Below are 17,611 nucleotides of genomic sequence, written 5' to 3' on the forward strand. Positions count from 1 at the left end.
TTTACTTGGTGATGATCAGAAAAGATGCTGCTTAGCTGATGGAGATGCAAGCCCGCTCCACCCGAGACCCCTCTATCTTCTGCACCCTCAGTCTCTGCTTCATCAGTCTGATCAGGAAGTGGCATGCTACAAAGTTGGTTGTTTTTTGGTTTTTGTTTTGTTTTTGTTTTTGAATTGCAAGAATTCTCTGTTCCAAGAATATTTTGTTACATAAATGATAAGATTCATATATGCCTTTCACATTTTTTTTCCTTCAAGAAAAAACTGAAAGTTGTTGTGATTGTTAAAAGGTCACTATCAACGTTTTAGTAGACTTTTGTTTCTTAGAAAACAGAAGGGAACTTGTGTCGAGGTTCCAGAGAGCCCTCACCAGGTACGAGGTGAGTTCTTTTCTTCAGATACTTATGTGTGTATCAGTTGAGTATTGTGAGATGCTATGCTTTGGGAAATACCATATAAGCGGGTAATAAAATATTGTCAGTTTATGTTGTTTATGCTACAGAAGAAGAGATAAGAAAAACATGTGAAATTGTTTAAAAAATAACACAAAACCTTCTCTAGGCACCAGAGGTATATTGAACAAGTATGAGGAGGTCTCAGATAATAGATTTATTGTTTCTAATTTAAGAAACAGTTATGGGGAAAAGAATGTATTCTTAGAGTTTGAGAAATTAAAACTGGAAATACTATGATTCGTGTATGATTCTTATGTCCCACAAAGGTTTGAGTATTAGAATCCCAGCCCCTATTGTAGTGGAGAGAAGTGGTTTGAAATATTTAAGTGAGACCTTGTAGGAAGTCCTTAAATCAGGTGGGAGCCAGCCTACAGAAAGGATGTGGGAACAAGTCTCTCACTAGCTTCTTTTATATGACCCTTCTACTGGGAAAAAAAATAAAATAAAATAACTAGATTTATGTAAGAGGAAACACTCGGAAACAAAACTGTTGACAGCAAGCCAAAGTAGAAGGCTTTGAAATGTGATCGAATAAATTGCTATAGTTCACCCTTCTAAAGATATGTTAATGCAATTAGGAAAACCATTTTAAAAAATAATGATATCTACCTCTAGTCCCTTCCCAACAAATTCTTATTTAATTTCCTGCAGTGAGACCTGGGCATTGGCTTAAAATATTTTAATATCCTTAAGTTATTCAGAGGTGTGAACAGGCTGGCTATAGCAGGGATATGGAAGCATTAGACACCATGGCATAGAAATGCCTGTACCCCAAGTTAGAAAATACTCGTTTTACTTAAGAAGCAAATAAAAAGGTGCACACAGAGAACAGCAAGACAACTGCAGGATGGTGGTGCCCTGGCAGAGGCATCAAGTACAGGGATCAGCAACGGACATGTGTGGTTGAGGAATGACAGAGTCTTACATTGAGCTGTAGTCCCTAAGAGGAAGATGCAATATAGAACTAAGTACAGAAACATGTCAGGCAAGAACAAGAGATATTGCTGGCAATATCCATTCTGTGTGTTTATTCTGTGTCACGTGTGTTCAGGCAAGGTACCAAATAAACAATGTCTTTCTAACCTACTGGTTACCTTTCAAAACTCTACCTATAAAAGACAGATTATGACTTAACATTATTTAAGGATTACATTCAGTAAGCAAATTATTGAACTTCCAAAGTAGAAAAAATATTGATGGAACATCAAGACAAGGAGCGAAAGGGATGGTCTAGATAGATGCTTTAGCGATTACATTTGGAGGAAGAATGCAAAGAAGAGGGTGTTTAAAAGATGGAGGAAACCATTGTAGTCTCTGTTTTCTCCAAAAAGAAGCTCCTTTGATGAGGGCTAAGAGCTACAGTTATTCATGGATATAAGGGTAAGCATTTAGAATGCAGAATTATACTGGTTTAGGAAAAAAAAAAAACAGTATAGATTCTCCTCTAAGATTCATGACCTTGCTAGCCATAGGCTAAGTTTATAGTGCTTGTTTCATTTCTTTCCTGTTTAAAGGGTTTTAGTCCAAAAAGACAGCTGTTGGTTACAGCCAAGACAGAAGAGCCAATATTGTGCTGTTACACATCTACAATGGTACCTCTACATCTAAGGAAGGCTAAGTGACCATTATGGAAGAGTGGGCTGAAAGAGTGTAAGACCCGGAGGATCAGGAACTCCACCGTGAGATTGTGTCTTTAAGATATAACAGGGAAGCCATACACAGAACAGCTCAGCAATGTGGCTGCCTAAATGAGGCCCCCCCCCAAAAAAACAACACCAACTGACTTGCCAACATGGATAAGAGAACTCTCATGGGATGTCAAGTCTAGATAAAGAGCTATTGGCAACGATATGTACTCACTGATAAGTGGATATTATCCCAGAAACTTAGAATAGCCAAGATAAAGGATACAATTTGTGAAACACATGAAACTCAAGAAGAATGAAGACCAAAGTGTGGACACTTTGCCCCTTCTTAGAATTGGGAACAAAACACCCATGGAAGGAGTTACAAAGACAAAGTTTGGAGCTGAGACAAAAGGATGAACATCTAGAGACTGTCATATCCAGGGATCCATCCCATAATCAGCCTCCAAATGCTGGCACCATTGCATACACTATCAAGATTTTGCTGAAAGGACCCTGATATAGCTGTCTCTTGTGAGACTATACCGGGGCCTAGCAAACACAGAAGTGGATGCTCACAGTCAGCTATTGGATAGATCACAGGGCCCCCAATGGAGGAGCTAGAGAAAGTGCCCAAGGAGCTAAAGGGATCTGCAACCCTATAGGTGGAACAACAATATGAACTAACCAGTACCCCCGGAGCTCTTGACTCTAGCTGCATATGTATCAGAAGATGGCCTAGCCGGCCATCATTGGAAAAAGAGGCCCATTGGTCATGCAAACTTTACATGCCCCAGTACAGGGGAATGCCAGGGCCAAAAAGTGGGAGTGTGTGGGTAGGGGAGTGGGGGGGAGGGTATGAGGGACTTTTGGGATAGCATTGGAAATGTAAATGAGGAAAATACCTAATTAAAAAAAAAAAAAATATATATATATATATATATATATATATATATATATATATAAATTAAAAGGAAAAAAAGAGCTATTGGCAAACCATGAGTGCTGACAAAGGGAGAATTAGTGTCCCCAGATGTTAGACCCTATTTGCCTTTCCAATATCAAGTAGTATTGGAAAAATCTATAAAAACATATACGTATAAGCAACACTAAAAAAAAAAATTGCAAGACAAAAAGCTAAGACAGCGTGAACAATTCAAAGAGAAAAGGATTAATAACATGTCTACTCCATAGCTCCTGCCCAGATGGTTTTCGATTTATCAGTGTTCACCAGATTTGACAATTCTAGGATAAGATTAAGAGACCTGAGACATTATCTCAGTGAATTTGCATCAACATTTAATTTTATAATTTAAAATAGTTATATAGCTTTTAACAAACACTGATACCACACACTCAATTCTGTCCTTACACCAAAAATAACACACCCATAAAGGCAGTGTCTGGATTTTATTTTGTTTGTTTTGTTTTGTTTCTGGTTTTTGTCTTTTTGGTTTTTTAGGGGGTGGGGTGGGATTTGAACGTGTGCATTCAGAAAGCAGGTGTGGTGAAAGACAGGAGTTGAGTTTGAGTGGGACCACCAAAGAGAAGGCATCCTCTGCACACAACTCTGTTTCTTTAACTGTAGGCTAGATGGCAATCCACGCATGCGCACGCACAGAGACAGACAGACACGTGCGCGAGCACGCGCGCGCGCGCGCGTGCGCGCGCACACACACACACACACTCAGAGAGAGAGAGAGAGAGAGAGAGAGAGAGAGAGAGAGCGCTCCTCAGCTAGATAGAGAAGCTGAAACCATTGAAAGGACATCAAGGGGTAATGATCTTAATTTATTTGAGGAAACTCGAGTCTCAATAAATTCTTTGAGGCAGTTTCAACAGTGTTATGATACTGAGATTGGAAAGTCAAAGCTGTACAATATTAACAGGTAGATTTGGGATTATGGTGTGAGGTTGCCAAACTCCTAAATTGCAATAAAAATAGTCCAAATATTTCAGGCATCTAATCGCTAATGAAGTGATTAGTGAATTCTCATTAGTGAAATGGGCACATACTCTTTAGAGTCCCAGCACACACACACACACACACACACACACACACACACACACACACGCCTCAGACAGTGTACAAACACTGTGCCTTGAAAGCTCCCAGATGAGAGTTTGTTTTTCTTTCTGGGAGTCTTTCCTCAATCTAAATATAGTACAGATGCTACTTATTCTTGCTAATCACAACTGCCATTTAATGAAAAAAAAATCTAATTTATTGTTTATAAATCTTCTGTTCTGAAACTGTAAGAAAAGCATAATGCCTTGAAATAAATTATTCATAAAGACTTCATTGTTGTATCTTTTAACCAAAAGCTGTAAGTTGAGAAAAAGTACACTGAACAAAATAGTTGAGAGAAAATATCTTCAAAGTATTATTAAATAGTTCCCAGCTTTGGAAGACCCACATACCCAGTCTGGTTCCTATGAAGATCAAACATTCACAAAGAAGCTGGGCTTGAGGGAGAAACGCTACGGTTTCAGTAAGCATCTGGATGCTATTTTCTTTTCAAGAATGAATTCACTTAAGGAACTAGTTTAGTTTTGACCATGCTTTTTAATAAAGAGAGAGAGAAAGAGAACAAAGGACACTGGCTTTCTGTTTCCTTTGTACGGTGGAGGGTACAGGAAGCATCAAAACAGGGGGTCGCTCCAAGCTCAACTTTCATACATAAGAAAGATTTTTGCAAAGTTACAGTAAATTGAACTCAAGTGTAAACAAGTCAACGGAGTTAAGGCTACATAAACAATACCTTGTGCCCCCCTGTGCCAATTAAAGGAACAAATTCTGTTTGGTTGTAAATACATCAGTATTTCCATAAGCACCGAGGAAAATAGCAATAAACCTGGGCACGCAATTACTGAGTGTCATAATACAATAAAATAGAACGGCACAGCTTTATAAGTTTCTTTGATTCGATTTCTTACATTTTTTTAAGCCCTGGTTTGATTAGTTAAAGTTCAGAAGCGCTTCCGCTACTACCCTAAGCCCCATTACTCACATAATAAAAAACGCCTGCCAGATGAGTTCTAGGGGGAAACTTCGACCAGGCAAAACACACTGCGCCCTTTTAAATGTGACCTTTGCTCTTTTGTCTTCCCGCTAAATAGTTACGCAGCAAATTAAAGCCAGGAGCACAGCGAGGTGCTCATAGTGGGGGTGGGGGGGGGGAGGGAAGGAATGGGAAGTCCACTAGACTCTCAGGTTTTCAGTTACCAGTGGAAAGCGCCTGCAGTGCATATGTACAAACAGCCTAAGGGGACCATCCCCAAAGTGGGCCAGACTAGTGATTTTCCATCCCTTCCTGTTCTGCATCCTCTGACCATATGCCAGATGGAGGCTAAGACTAAAGAAATGTGCCCCAATAACAAGAGGTTTAACGTTTTATCTAGTGTTTCTCCTCTCTCCCTCTCTCTCTCTCTCTCTCTCTCTCTCTCTCTCTCTCTCTCTCTCTCTCTCTCTCTCTCTCTCTCTCTCTCTCTCTCTCTCATTGCATCATAAGCTGGAAGGTGGTATTTACTAGTCTTCCTATACAACTCGGGTAACTGAACTCTCAACTGTATCAGAGACTTGCTTCTGTTCCACCCAAACTTTCTGACCTTGAGAGGACTTTTCCATTAGAACAATTCTGACTGGGTTTTGCATGCTCACCCTTAGTCTAGAGGCAGAGGCAGGCGGATTTCTGAGTTCGAGGCCAGCCTGGTCTACAAAGTGAGTGCCAGGACAGCCAGGGCTACACAGAGAAACCCTGTCTCGAAAAACCAAAAAAAAAAAAAAAAAAAAGAAATCCTCTTCTTAAAATGAGAATGCAAAATATTGGCTCGGCTCCATGAGGGTTTCCCAGAAAGAGTTTTTGCAATAGGAATACACTAGTTTTTATTTTCTGATTCTTGCCACAGTCTGATTTCTGCTACAGCCAGAGAAATAGATCTTCTTCAGAGATCTGTAAATAATTCTGACTTGACAAAAAAATATATATTCTGTCAGAATTTTCTGAACATATTATTTGGAGTCTACCCTGAAAGCAGGTCAACAACTCGGAGAAAATATGTATTCTCCTTTAGGCACTGCACCATTCTGTGAATTAAGACTTTGATCTACTAAACAGTACCTGGGTGTATGAAAATGAGGGATTTTATGGTGCTTTCCTTTTTTTTCTTTTTTTCTTTTTTTTTTTTTTTTTTTTTTTTTTTTTTGTCTTTTGCTTGAGGGAAGGATACATTTTGAAAATCCTAGCTCGTAAAATATATACTTAAAAAAATTAAACAGACAAAATGACAGGGTTAGGAATTTAGCTCAGTGGTAGAGTACTTGCTTAGCAAGCACAAGGCCCTGAGTTCCGTCCTCAGCTCCGGTGTGTGTGTGTGTGTATGTGGAGGGGTATTTAAATAGATTAAAAATATATAAAACAGATCAACAGATAACTTATATTTTGTGAAAGGAGAATATTGGAATAGTGCAAAATGGGTCGTTTGCATTTTGCCTTTAACATTACAACTGCCAAGAATAATACAGAGGACATTGCCCTGGGGACAATGTGGAATCATTCTTGTTGCTTTCTAGGTTCACAAAATCAAAAGCTGTCTTCTCACTCTCACATTCTCTTTCTTCACTAGAAAACACCTTTAGGAGATACTGTTTGCTACCTTGCTAACTTTCTTTACAGAGTTGTAGCATTCAGAGAATGAATGTGGCCTCTTCAAGTCTGCAAGTCCTGCTCTGACTTTTCTGCCTGGGTTTCCAGTGTTCATTTACCTGTGCAAAGCCTGGAGTGCCTGCATTTAAGTATGTTTGAAGTCATCTGGCCTCTCCTCAAAGCAACAGGCAAAGAGAAGAGACTCCTTCATCTCCCTGTCCAAAGAGTACAGTGGTTGTAAGAAAAGTCTCCAGTCTGCACTTAGATGACATACAAAGCCCAGACCACATGCGTGGATCACCCCTATTACATTTATACTATTTTTGCCATGGCACCAGATTAGTCCATGAGTAGAACATCACTGTTCTTCTAAGGTTATATAAGAAGCCAAGTGTGGAGTCACAGGCCTGTAATACAAGGAAACTGAAGTAGGAGTGTGGGTTCGAGATTAGCCTGAGTTATATACTGAGTTCCAGGCCAGCCTGAGCTATCTACAGAAATCCTATTTAAAAAAACAAAAATAGTAGCAAATATTTTACAAACTAAATTGGAGGATAAATTTTAAGATAGTCAGTCTTGAGGCCTAAAAAGTAATGTGCTTTTTAATCTTTACTTCTTTCTATAGTCAATAAATATCTCTATATAGCAGGAATGATTTTAAGTGATCAGCAGAAATATATGTTTCTGTATTTGGGAAATTTTCAGACTATGTATAAGTTTAGGCTATTCTAAGGTAACATGTCTAAACTTCATGTTTCCAATCCAGACTACCTCAGGAGAACATGTAGATTGAGATCTTCCAATTGGCAAAACATCTAGACTGTTTAGTTAACCCCAGCAGTGCATCCGTATGCCAGGTCACATTTTACATCTACTTTCCCACAGAGGAGCATCATATTCTCCTCAATATAACTAGATCCCACAATAACTATATTATCTTCCATTCCTAGAGTCTTACTATAGACTATTCTCAAGAGTCAACATGAATGTATATATTCATTAAGAATGTTAAGCCAAGCCTAGGGATCACACCTCTGCTTCTGTCCTATTCTATAGCTTAGGTTTGTGATCACCAGAGTCCATAGTCCACCACAGAAGACGTTTTGGTGGCTAAGCCCTTAGTACTAGGCATGGCTAATATTAATTATCAACTAGACAGGGTCTAGAATCTAGAGGACAAGACTGTGAGCATGCCTGCCGGGGAGCATCCTTACTGTATTAAGTGACTTGACATGGGAAGATTGGCCCACTGTGGGTGGTGCCATTCCCTGACTGGGATCCTAGTCTCTGTAAGTAAAGAAAGGGTGCTGGACAGTTGCTACATTCAGCAATCTCTGCTGCTGATGGTGGCTGCCATGTGAGCAGCTACTTCAAGCTCCGTCCTCCAGACTTCCCAGCAATAATGACTATACATTGAGCAGTGGGTGAAGACAAAGCCTACCTCCCACAGACCGCTCCAGTTGAGGAATGTATTGAAGGAATAGCAGAAGGAACTAAGATAACACTTGCAGACAATTTAAATCTCTACTGCCTTGTAGAGTCATTTTCAGTAAAGAAAACTTTGAATAGCCGTTCACCGTGAGAGCTCTAGATGAAGATCAGAAGAGTAAGATGCTAAAGAGACATCTGCAAGGGGGCTTCTGTCCATATAACCCTAAAAAACAGCTTTTGAGAAGTAGTCACTGAAGAAACCTTTCAAACTTAGATAAAACGTGAGCACACACATGCATGTACACACTCACGTAGTTGGTCAAACATATATATATATATATATATATATATATATATGACTATTTTGAAAGAACAAGTGAATGTAATTTAAAATATAGGAGGACCAAAATATATTAAACAAACCAGATATGGTGGCTCATGCCTATAACCCTGGTACTCAGGAGGCTTAAGCAAGAGAATTGTTGCAAGATTGAAATGGGAAGGAAGGAAGGAAGGAAGGAAGGAAGGGAGGGAGGGAGGGAGGGAGGGAGGGAGGGAGGAAGGAAGGAAGGAAGGAAGGAAGGAAGGAAGGAAGGAAGGAAGGAAGGAAGGAAGGAAGGAAAGGAGGAAGGAAGGAAGGAAAGGAGGGAGGGAGGGAGGGAGGGAGGGAGGGAGGGAGGGAGGGAGGGAGGGAGGGAGGGAGGGAGGGACATGCAGAGGAGGAAAGGATAGAAGGAAGAAAAGTAGACATGAAACAGGGAAGGGAGTAGTTTTTCCTTCTTTAGCATAGTTTTTGTGTTAATTAGTGACTGTATCTCTCACTCCATACACTAAGTCTTTTATCGTATTTCCTAAGATCACATTTGGGTAAATTACGTCAAGAATGAAGAGGCTGGTCTTAAAGCCTGGTTTAAAAGATGATCCTTCAGAACATGATGGGCCAAATTCGGTGTCAATATAAAGGCTGAGCAGTACTTTTGATGGTCGGCCCTGCTTCTCATAACCATGATCTCACTGAAGCCCACGGGCACAGGATACTCCAGCCCCTTCTGTAAGAACCAAGATATGGAATTTATTTTACAATAAAAGTGTTTCTCCAGCCCCCAACCACTGCACTACTTACTGTTGTTTATATTTCCCATTTAAATATAAATATACTAGTGGGTCCCGTCTGAGGCTGGAAGTAGTGGCTTAAGACCTGTCCCTTTTTTTCTTACAGTTGTTGCTCTAGGTCTTCGGAGATTTCAGAGCAAGGCTTAGCTTACATTATTGTAGCTAAGAAAGGATATCCAATCTGGGTCCTAATTTTATGTCTCCATTTTGGTAGTTGTCTTATTATATGCTTTATTGCAAGCCAAAGAATTCTTCCTGAATGAAGTTTGTTGCAGCTTAAAAATAGCAAATGATCTCAAACCTCGTCTGTTCCAATCGTCAGCTTTTTACTGGATCAACTTGCATCCATCTATCCATCTAGATACATCAGTCAAAAAAACTTTCCCATAAAGGTTAAACCATATGAATTTTAGGGTGTAGCACCATGTAGTGTCCATTAAAACTAAGAAACTCCATTGTGGCTAAGCACAACATGATAACAAAAGAGTGTGGTTGTGTTCCAGTAAAGCTTTATTTACCCAAACAGGCAATGGACCAGATTTGGCCAACCTTGGCAAGTAAGACCTACTACTTTTATTTGTTTCTCAGAAAGGATTCCATAGAGAACCCTCAAATAAGGAAACACTAATATTTTTCAAATTCTGTAGCTTTGAGACCAGGTTTGGACTGTAGCACACAGAATATGAAAGTGCACAATGTTTTGAAAACTCTTCAAGCACACAGGAATAATTCTGATCCAATATAAAAACAACCCAGAGTTGGAGTCTCTTGGGGCAGTTTATTTTATTTAAACTTCTACTATTTTTTTTATAAACTTCTATGTTTTATATAAAATATCTACTCTCTTTTAGACCATGATGCACTAACTTACTGATTTATTAAATAGCACCCGAGTGGCGGGAGAGAGAGTATCTTTTCCTTAGAGAATTATATGTTCCCGGAATGCAAGGGCATATGGTCTATTTTTCAAAAGCAAGGGATTGGAAAGGCCATGAAAGTATGTTTTCAATCTGTGACATTTTATAGACCTAGCTCTAAAAGGATGATTGTCCTTGTACTGTTCTCAAAGCCAGTATAAAGATTAAATGATGACTGTAAACACCTACACTGTTAAATTATAATCAATACAACAGCACGGCAGCAAGCAGGGGTTTGTGTATATTTTCTTTCTAAAATCTAATCCTGAGAACTGTTGCTCCTTGAGCACACCGTCTATCCCTTAGATCAGCATCCCTAACCTGTCTGCATGTAAGAATCACATGTGTGTTCTTAGCATACACAGTTCAAGCCTCATCCTAGAAGTGTGAACGAGATAAAATGTAGGCAGGGCTGTATTTGCTTCTTCTTAAACAGGGCTGGAGAAAGTGATTAAGCCCATTCACATGCTACTTAGAAATACATATTACAACTACCATTAGCAGAGATCCAGAGCTGAAATGACTCCTATAGTCCCAGCTTATATTATTTCCCAAGGGACTCGTCAATTTCTTGTATGCCCCAAGAATGGAATTAACCACTATGGAAGGAGAATCCAATCTATAACGTTCATATCCTAGTTTATGACCTGATATGGCTAACTTCTTCCTTTACATGGTGTTTATTCAATAGAATTTAAAAATATATATAAAGGAAGAAATAAAATACAAAGCCCAGGGGCAAGAGAGGTGGCACAGTGGTTAAGAATACTGGCTGCTGTTGGTGAGGATTAGGGTTCTATTCCCAGCACACATATGAAGCTCACAACTGTGTGTATCTCTAGTTCCAGGGGATCTGACACATGTTCTAGCCTATCAGGGCAACAGTCACACAAGCAGTACACGGTCATATATACAAAGCACCTGCACACATAAAATACAATGAAAATTGAAACAAAAAAACAAACAAACAAACAACTCAAAGTTCCGCTGCCGGTACAGATTATATCTAAGAGTAGAATGTTGTCTGTCTGTCTGGCCTAAGACCCTTTTATATATATATATATTTCCTAACTTTTATTATTGTTTATCATCCTGTAAAGGCTTTTAAAAGTGGCACTAAGCTGTTTCCTTCAATGATGGCATAAAAAGAGAGGTCAGCAGAGTGGTCAGGGCGAAGTCAGGGCAGGAGAGAAGAGCAGGGAGAAGCAGCATGCCTTTTTTTTCAAAAGGAGAAAACAGGTCTCGCACTTATGTCCCTGGGTCCACACACGCACTCTATGAACACATCAGTCTGCTGCTGTGCCCTCCGCTGCCTGGGCATACTTTGGTTTTAACTTCCTATTTTCAGACTGCGGGTTAGTCCCAGGAAGGAAGTGCAAAAGCAGAGTAAAGGGCATGCAGGACGGGGCTGAGCTCCAGGTCCTTCAGCGTCCTCTCCTCATCCAAGCAGCTCAGCCTTGGGGCCTGAGTTCACACACACACACACACACACACACACACACACACAAAATCAGTACAACTTCCTGTTCTGCTCATGAGCAGGAGGTAAAATAACGAGGCAGTAAATGTGTCCCAGCAAAAGAAACTCAAGAATCACATTCCGAAGACCCATTTCCATAGAGTGTGTCATATGTGCAATTCAAATACAGCTTATAGGTTAAATTGGGGTTCGAATAAAATAAGTTGCCATTTCCTTTTTAATCCCACACACCATATATGTCAGATTAGAATCACGGGGTTGTTTTACTTCAGGTATTCTCTGCACGGTGTTCCAGAGTGGAAACAAAATTTAAAACCAGAATCAATTTTCATACTTCACATATTGCGCGAAATTGATCCTATTGCTGGTGGCAATGAGCAACAGAGGAAAGGAATGCAAAGATAAGCTGAGAAGATGCATTTAAAGCTGGGGACTGTGGGAAGGGGAATTGAGTCAGCTCCCACGTGATGAATGCTGGTGACATTACAGTTATCCCTGGTCATCAGGCCCCACAGCAACTCAGGCTGCCAGATTCTATTGCTTCGAGCTGCCTTTGCACTTTCGTCCTACTTGGAAGCTGCAAAACAATCCTCCTTAGTTTGTGTCAAACTGACCCACAGACATCCACTGGAAGAAGTGGTGCAAAACCCATCTGTTTTGCAGCTGGAGAAATTTAAATTGAATTGAAGGTGAAATGCACAGATGATCCACATTGAGTCAGGGGCAGAATCAAAACATGGTGGAATATAGGGATTTTAGACCACAGTAGCATGCCACTATAGGGGCACTTGGCAGGACATCAGGAATGCTGGTCACAGCCGCGGGAGTGCTAGGCAGTCACCCCACGCGGTGTGGGATAAGAGAAATGCTAATCATTTTGTATATTTTCTTTATCCAAGCATATTCTTATGAGGTTTTAATGATGTCACTTCCAAATGTTCCAGGACTTTAGCTTGTTCGGTTGTAATAGAACTAAGCCAGGCGAAACTCAGAAAAGGCCACCAACTGTGTTTTCAGCTCTTGTCTTTTTTTTTTTTAATTGGGTATTTATTTCGTTTACATTTCCAATGCTGTCCCAAAAGTCCCCCACATGCTCCCCTACCCACTCCCCCACTCCCCCACTCCCACTTCTTGGCCCTGGCATTCCCCTGTACTGAGGCATATAAAGTTTGCACGACCAATGGGCTTCTCTTTCCACTGATGGCCGACCAGGCCATCTTCTGATTCATATGCAGCTAGAGACACGAGCTCCAGTGGGGGGTACTGGTTAGTTCATATTGTTGTTCCACCTATAGGGTTGCAGATCCCTTTAGCTCCTTGGGTACTTTCTCTAGCTCCTCCATTGGGGGCCCTGTGATCCATCCAAACATCCCGGGGGTTACATATTCCTTTGTGGTTTTCATATATGTAAATATGTTTTTTAATTATGCTGTTTTTTCTTATTTTTAATCCCCTGGCTTGGATTTCTAAGCCACTCCTATAAGACAGAGACCAATATGTGGCATTCTCCGAGGCGTGCCTTACAAACAATACTCTCAACACCTTAAAAGTGCCTTTCTTCTCATCAAACAGATCTCCATGGGTTCTAGACCCTGAGACCATCTCCAGCCAAGTGTGAGGGTGAACAAGGTCACGGAACAGCTTCCCAACTTCCTTTCATCCCCACAAGCCAGGAAAGGAATCCCACACTTCCTGAGAAGGTACTTGCTTCAAGAATCTTTGGGCACCAGCATCTGACTATTCTCTGCCAAAGGAAGCTACCATGGAAAACAGCACTCAAATCATCTCTCTTGCTTTCTTATGAAAATAAAAGAAAATAGATGACACACACAACCTTTCCATATTTAGCATTCCATTTCCACAAATTCTACTGTGATGATTATTTTTTTTTAGTTCTCACATTTGCATTGAAAGTGAACATTTTTCATTGTCATTATTCTCTGAAAATACCCTACATATAATAACTATATGTGTTATATTTTCATTGCTTTAGGTATTATACATGATCTAGAAGAGATTCCAAATATGTGGAGGGTTATGTGCAAAGACTATTCACAGAAGGGAGTTCGGTATCTGCAGGGAGCACGGGAAGCAATGCTCTGTGGGCGCTGAGGGATGGCTATACTGTGTCATTATAAAAAAGAAAATGTGACTGGCTTATGCTGCATGCACAGTCTGCATTAGTGTATCTCCCATGAGTTCGGTGCCAGATAATGAGCCACAAGAGACTAAGGCAGCAGAGGGACAAAGAAGAACACAGGAAATTAGAGTGGGACTCAGGGCCTCCCATCTATCCGTTCCTCACATCTCTATGGGCCATTTCCTGGAAAGACACAGTTTCCTCTCTTGGAATGTGAAGAGAATTCACCTTTCTCACTCGTGGTCAGGCAGCGGCAGAGAGTGTTAAATAAGGTAGTGAGTCTAAAGTTTAGCCCAGCACCTGCCCTGTGTTCAGCTGCTGGAGAGAGCTAGTCGCTGTTTGTCTTTTGGCCTCTCAACCTTCGTCATCTACTAATTTTCTTTCAAATAATTTATTTAACAACTTGTCCCTTAATTTTCTCTCCAAATGATAAAGATGAAAACACGTGATGACTAATGGCGTGCATAATAAATGCACTCACCATTCTCATATTTAGAGCCATCTGTGAATCCCATTTCAACTGGCTTTGCAAAAACAATTTCCAGCACATTCTACTTGCAGTCAAATGAAGTGGCAATTTTCTTAAAATATGGAGCAGTTTGGTGCTAGGCAGAATATGTATTCACACTCATAAACATAAACATTTTTAATGTAGCATTTAAATACGGGCTATGTGACTCGAAAATGCTACAGAAATACAAACAGAATAATTTCAAGAATAAAGGGATCTAACTAAAGATTGAGAAAATGTAATAAAAAGAGACACAAAAGCTGAGGGTAGGATATGAGATATTTGATCATGGATAAAATCTTTTTTTTTTTTTGAGAGGAAGAAAATAAGCAGCATTGCTCATATGTCGAGTAACTTTGAGAGTTACTTATTATTCTAACCTGGGTCCAGCAGCTCCGGACCTAGACCACCAAGCCTTTCTTCCACAGTGACAACGCTGTATCCATGCTGAGCAAGAAGGTGCTGGTGTGTCTGAAGCTCTGCTCTGCTGGAGGAAGGAGGCCTGTGGAGGACGGCCCTTCTGCTGCGACTGCCAAAGTGTCTCTCAATCGATTCTTCAATCTGGGGAAAAAAAGGCATAAAAATCCAGGGTGAAAAAAAAGCAGTACCTATCAACTGAAGGCCACCATCACCACACTCCAAGGCCATCCCGAAAGTTATCCTTCCATTTCCTCTAGGGATGAAACACAAAAACCCTGACAAGGACATAGACAATTGCAGGCAGGCACTGAAGGTGAACTGAACAGCTCTCACTGTTATACACAGATGAATGTTTAAAAACACAGAGCTCTTTGGGGGGAAACTGCTGCCTCGAAAGACAGGGAAGCTGCAAACGTAAATTAACAGTAATGACTGTCATCAAAGGAGTCCCAACCACGTTACCTTTGGATCACATCTAGGCAAATGTCAGAGGACTAGGACACAGAGAGGACAGGACCTGTGCTGGGGACACTGTTGATAAGAGGCAAAGCTGAAAGGCTGTCAGGGCTGTCTATGGTGGTGAACACTGATGGTCAACTTGACAGGATCTAGATTCATATGGCAGACAAACCTCTGGGCATTTACACAAAGGAAGTTGCTGAATTGAGTTAACTGAGGCAGGAAGCCTCCTCCCCAACAGGGGCAGTATCATTCCATTGACTGTGATTTTGGACTGTGTATTAAGAAGAAAGCAAGCCAAAATGAGTGTGCACGTTTCTGTCTCTCTGGGCCTGTATCTATCTATATACCATATGACCAGCTAGTTCATGTACCTGCTACCATGCCTTCCCATCAATGATGGACTGAACTCCAAACGGGAAGCTTGACTAAGTTGACTTCGTCTTGTATTTTGTTGTGTTGAGCACAAAAATGACCAATACTCTGTTGTTTTTCTCAATTATGACAGAGCAAGATTGGTGGCATCTTCGTGAGCCTACAAGCTGAGACTTAATGATTCAGGGTTCTTCCCATAGCAGCTTATCACTCCCACAAACATGCACTCTTTTTTTTTTTTCCTCATCACAGTGCTTAGGTTATTCCATGAATAAAAGGTGGTTTTGAATACACAAGTAGAAAGTGCCAGAAATTCAAATTCATGTATAATCTCTTACTGGCAGAAACTGAGGACTTTTCTGAAACTCAAGAATAAGTTTTGATAAAGTGCGGTTGGCTTAGTCTTGGCGATGATGAGTGCAGTGTTTAAGCAAGCAGCATAAAAGGCCAAAGAAGAGGCGGCCAAGGAGAGGGGCAGGAAGGGAGCAGAATCACTTCTTTGTTTGTTTGGCTGTTATTTTTTTTTTTAAAAATTTTCATTGATTCTTTGTGAGTTTCACATCATGCACCCCAGTCCCCTCATATCCACTCTTTGGCCTTGCAACCTCCCCACCAAAATAAAACATACACAACACACACACACACCACCACCACCACCACCACCACCACCAACAACAACAACAACAAAAACAAAAACTACACCACCACCACCAACAACAACAAAATACCAAAGCATAGGAAACATCTGAGCTTGGAAGCTATAGTGTGTCACACTGTGTCCCGTGATGTATTCTACACACCTTTACTTGCAAATGTTTATTGCTGTGAGTCACTGGTCTGGTTCAATGTCTCTGGATTCTGTGACACCAATATTGGCTCCTCATCATGACTTCTGGTGGTTATCCTGTTATTGTCTTGTGCCATGGAGATCCTGCAGCTTGGGATCAGCAGGACTGGCCCTTTCAAGCATCCCAACCGTTCACAGATGAGATAGGTTTTGGGGTGGGCAGATTCAGACATCTGGATCTGGACCTGGTTGGTAGCTGAGCTGGTTAGCCTGCTGGTTCTCCCTTATCTGCACATCAGGGCAAGCTCCCCTGCATGGCTCTGGCTAGGCCAGTCTGTGTTGCCATCAGCAGGAGACAGGGGCAGCTCTCTTGCTCTCATGCCCTTGGGGGCATTGGCTTACCCCCACTCATGCCTTTAGAATCAGCTCCACTCTGCTGCTTAGCCAAGGTGCAGGGCCCACTCTCTCAAGTGCTGCAGCCTATGAGGAGATGAGCCAGCTCTCCTGCTCTCACACTCTCGAGACTGGCTCACCTGCACCCCCTCCATTAGGGCCAGCTCTACCATACTGCCCAAATGAGGTAACAGGGCCAGTTCTCCTGACTGCTGTAGGTGATGAGGGACCACGGGGAAGGGCATCATCACCCCCACACCCACACCATCTCATACCAGTCCAGTAGTGGGGCCAGCTCTCCTTCACTCTGTCCTTGGGGCTATTCCCTCTTAACCAGGACCAGTTCTACTGTGCTGCCTAGGTGAGGAACAGAGCCTGCTCTCAGGAGTGCTGCAGCTGGCAATGAACAGGGCCAGCTCACTTGCTCTCACGACCCAGGGGCCTGTTCTCCAAACTGCCCCAGATGGCAAGGGGCAAGTGGGAGAGGACAACACCCCTGTGCCCTTACCACTTCAAGGCAGATGAGTGGCAGGGACAACTCTCCCACTGCCATCAAGCTTGGAGCTGGCTCACCTGAGCCCCAGCCACCAGGTTCAGCTCTTCTATGCTGTCCGGGAGAGGCACAGGGCCTGCTCTCCTGAGAGGGGAAGGGACAGCTCTCCCAAGCTCATGACTCTGTAGGCAGCTTTCCGGACTGCCTTAGGCAGCAAGGAGTGGCGGCGGGGGTGGGGGTGGGGGTGGAGGGGTGGAGGGGCACTGTCTCTGCACCCCACAGCAGATGAGTGGAGGAATCAGCTCTCCTACACTTGTACCCTTGGGCCGCCCCACCCACAACCATGCCACCAGGGCCAGTTCCACT

General features: G+C 41.7%; 1 protein-coding gene across 2 annotated transcripts in view; it reads right to left on the minus strand.

The window, feature by feature from the left end:
• Cped1 (cadherin like and PC-esterase domain containing 1) overlaps positions 1 to 17,611 on the minus strand; it is a 262,923-nt gene that overhangs the window by 217,595 nt on the left and 27,717 nt on the right. For both annotated transcript variants that reach the window (XM_021164697.3, XM_029478163.2), the window contains exon 2: positions 14,699 to 14,879. In XM_021164697.3, the coding sequence (XP_021020356.1) occupies positions 14,699 to 14,879 (181 nt within the window). The remainder of the gene's footprint in view (positions 1 to 14,698; positions 14,880 to 17,611) is intronic.

Source organism: Mus caroli, unplaced genomic scaffold (genome assembly GCF_978045245.1).
Source record: "Mus caroli unplaced genomic scaffold, Mus_caroli_1 scaffold_7, whole genome shotgun sequence".
Lineage (NCBI taxonomy): Eukaryota > Metazoa > Chordata > Mammalia > Rodentia > Muridae > Mus > Mus caroli.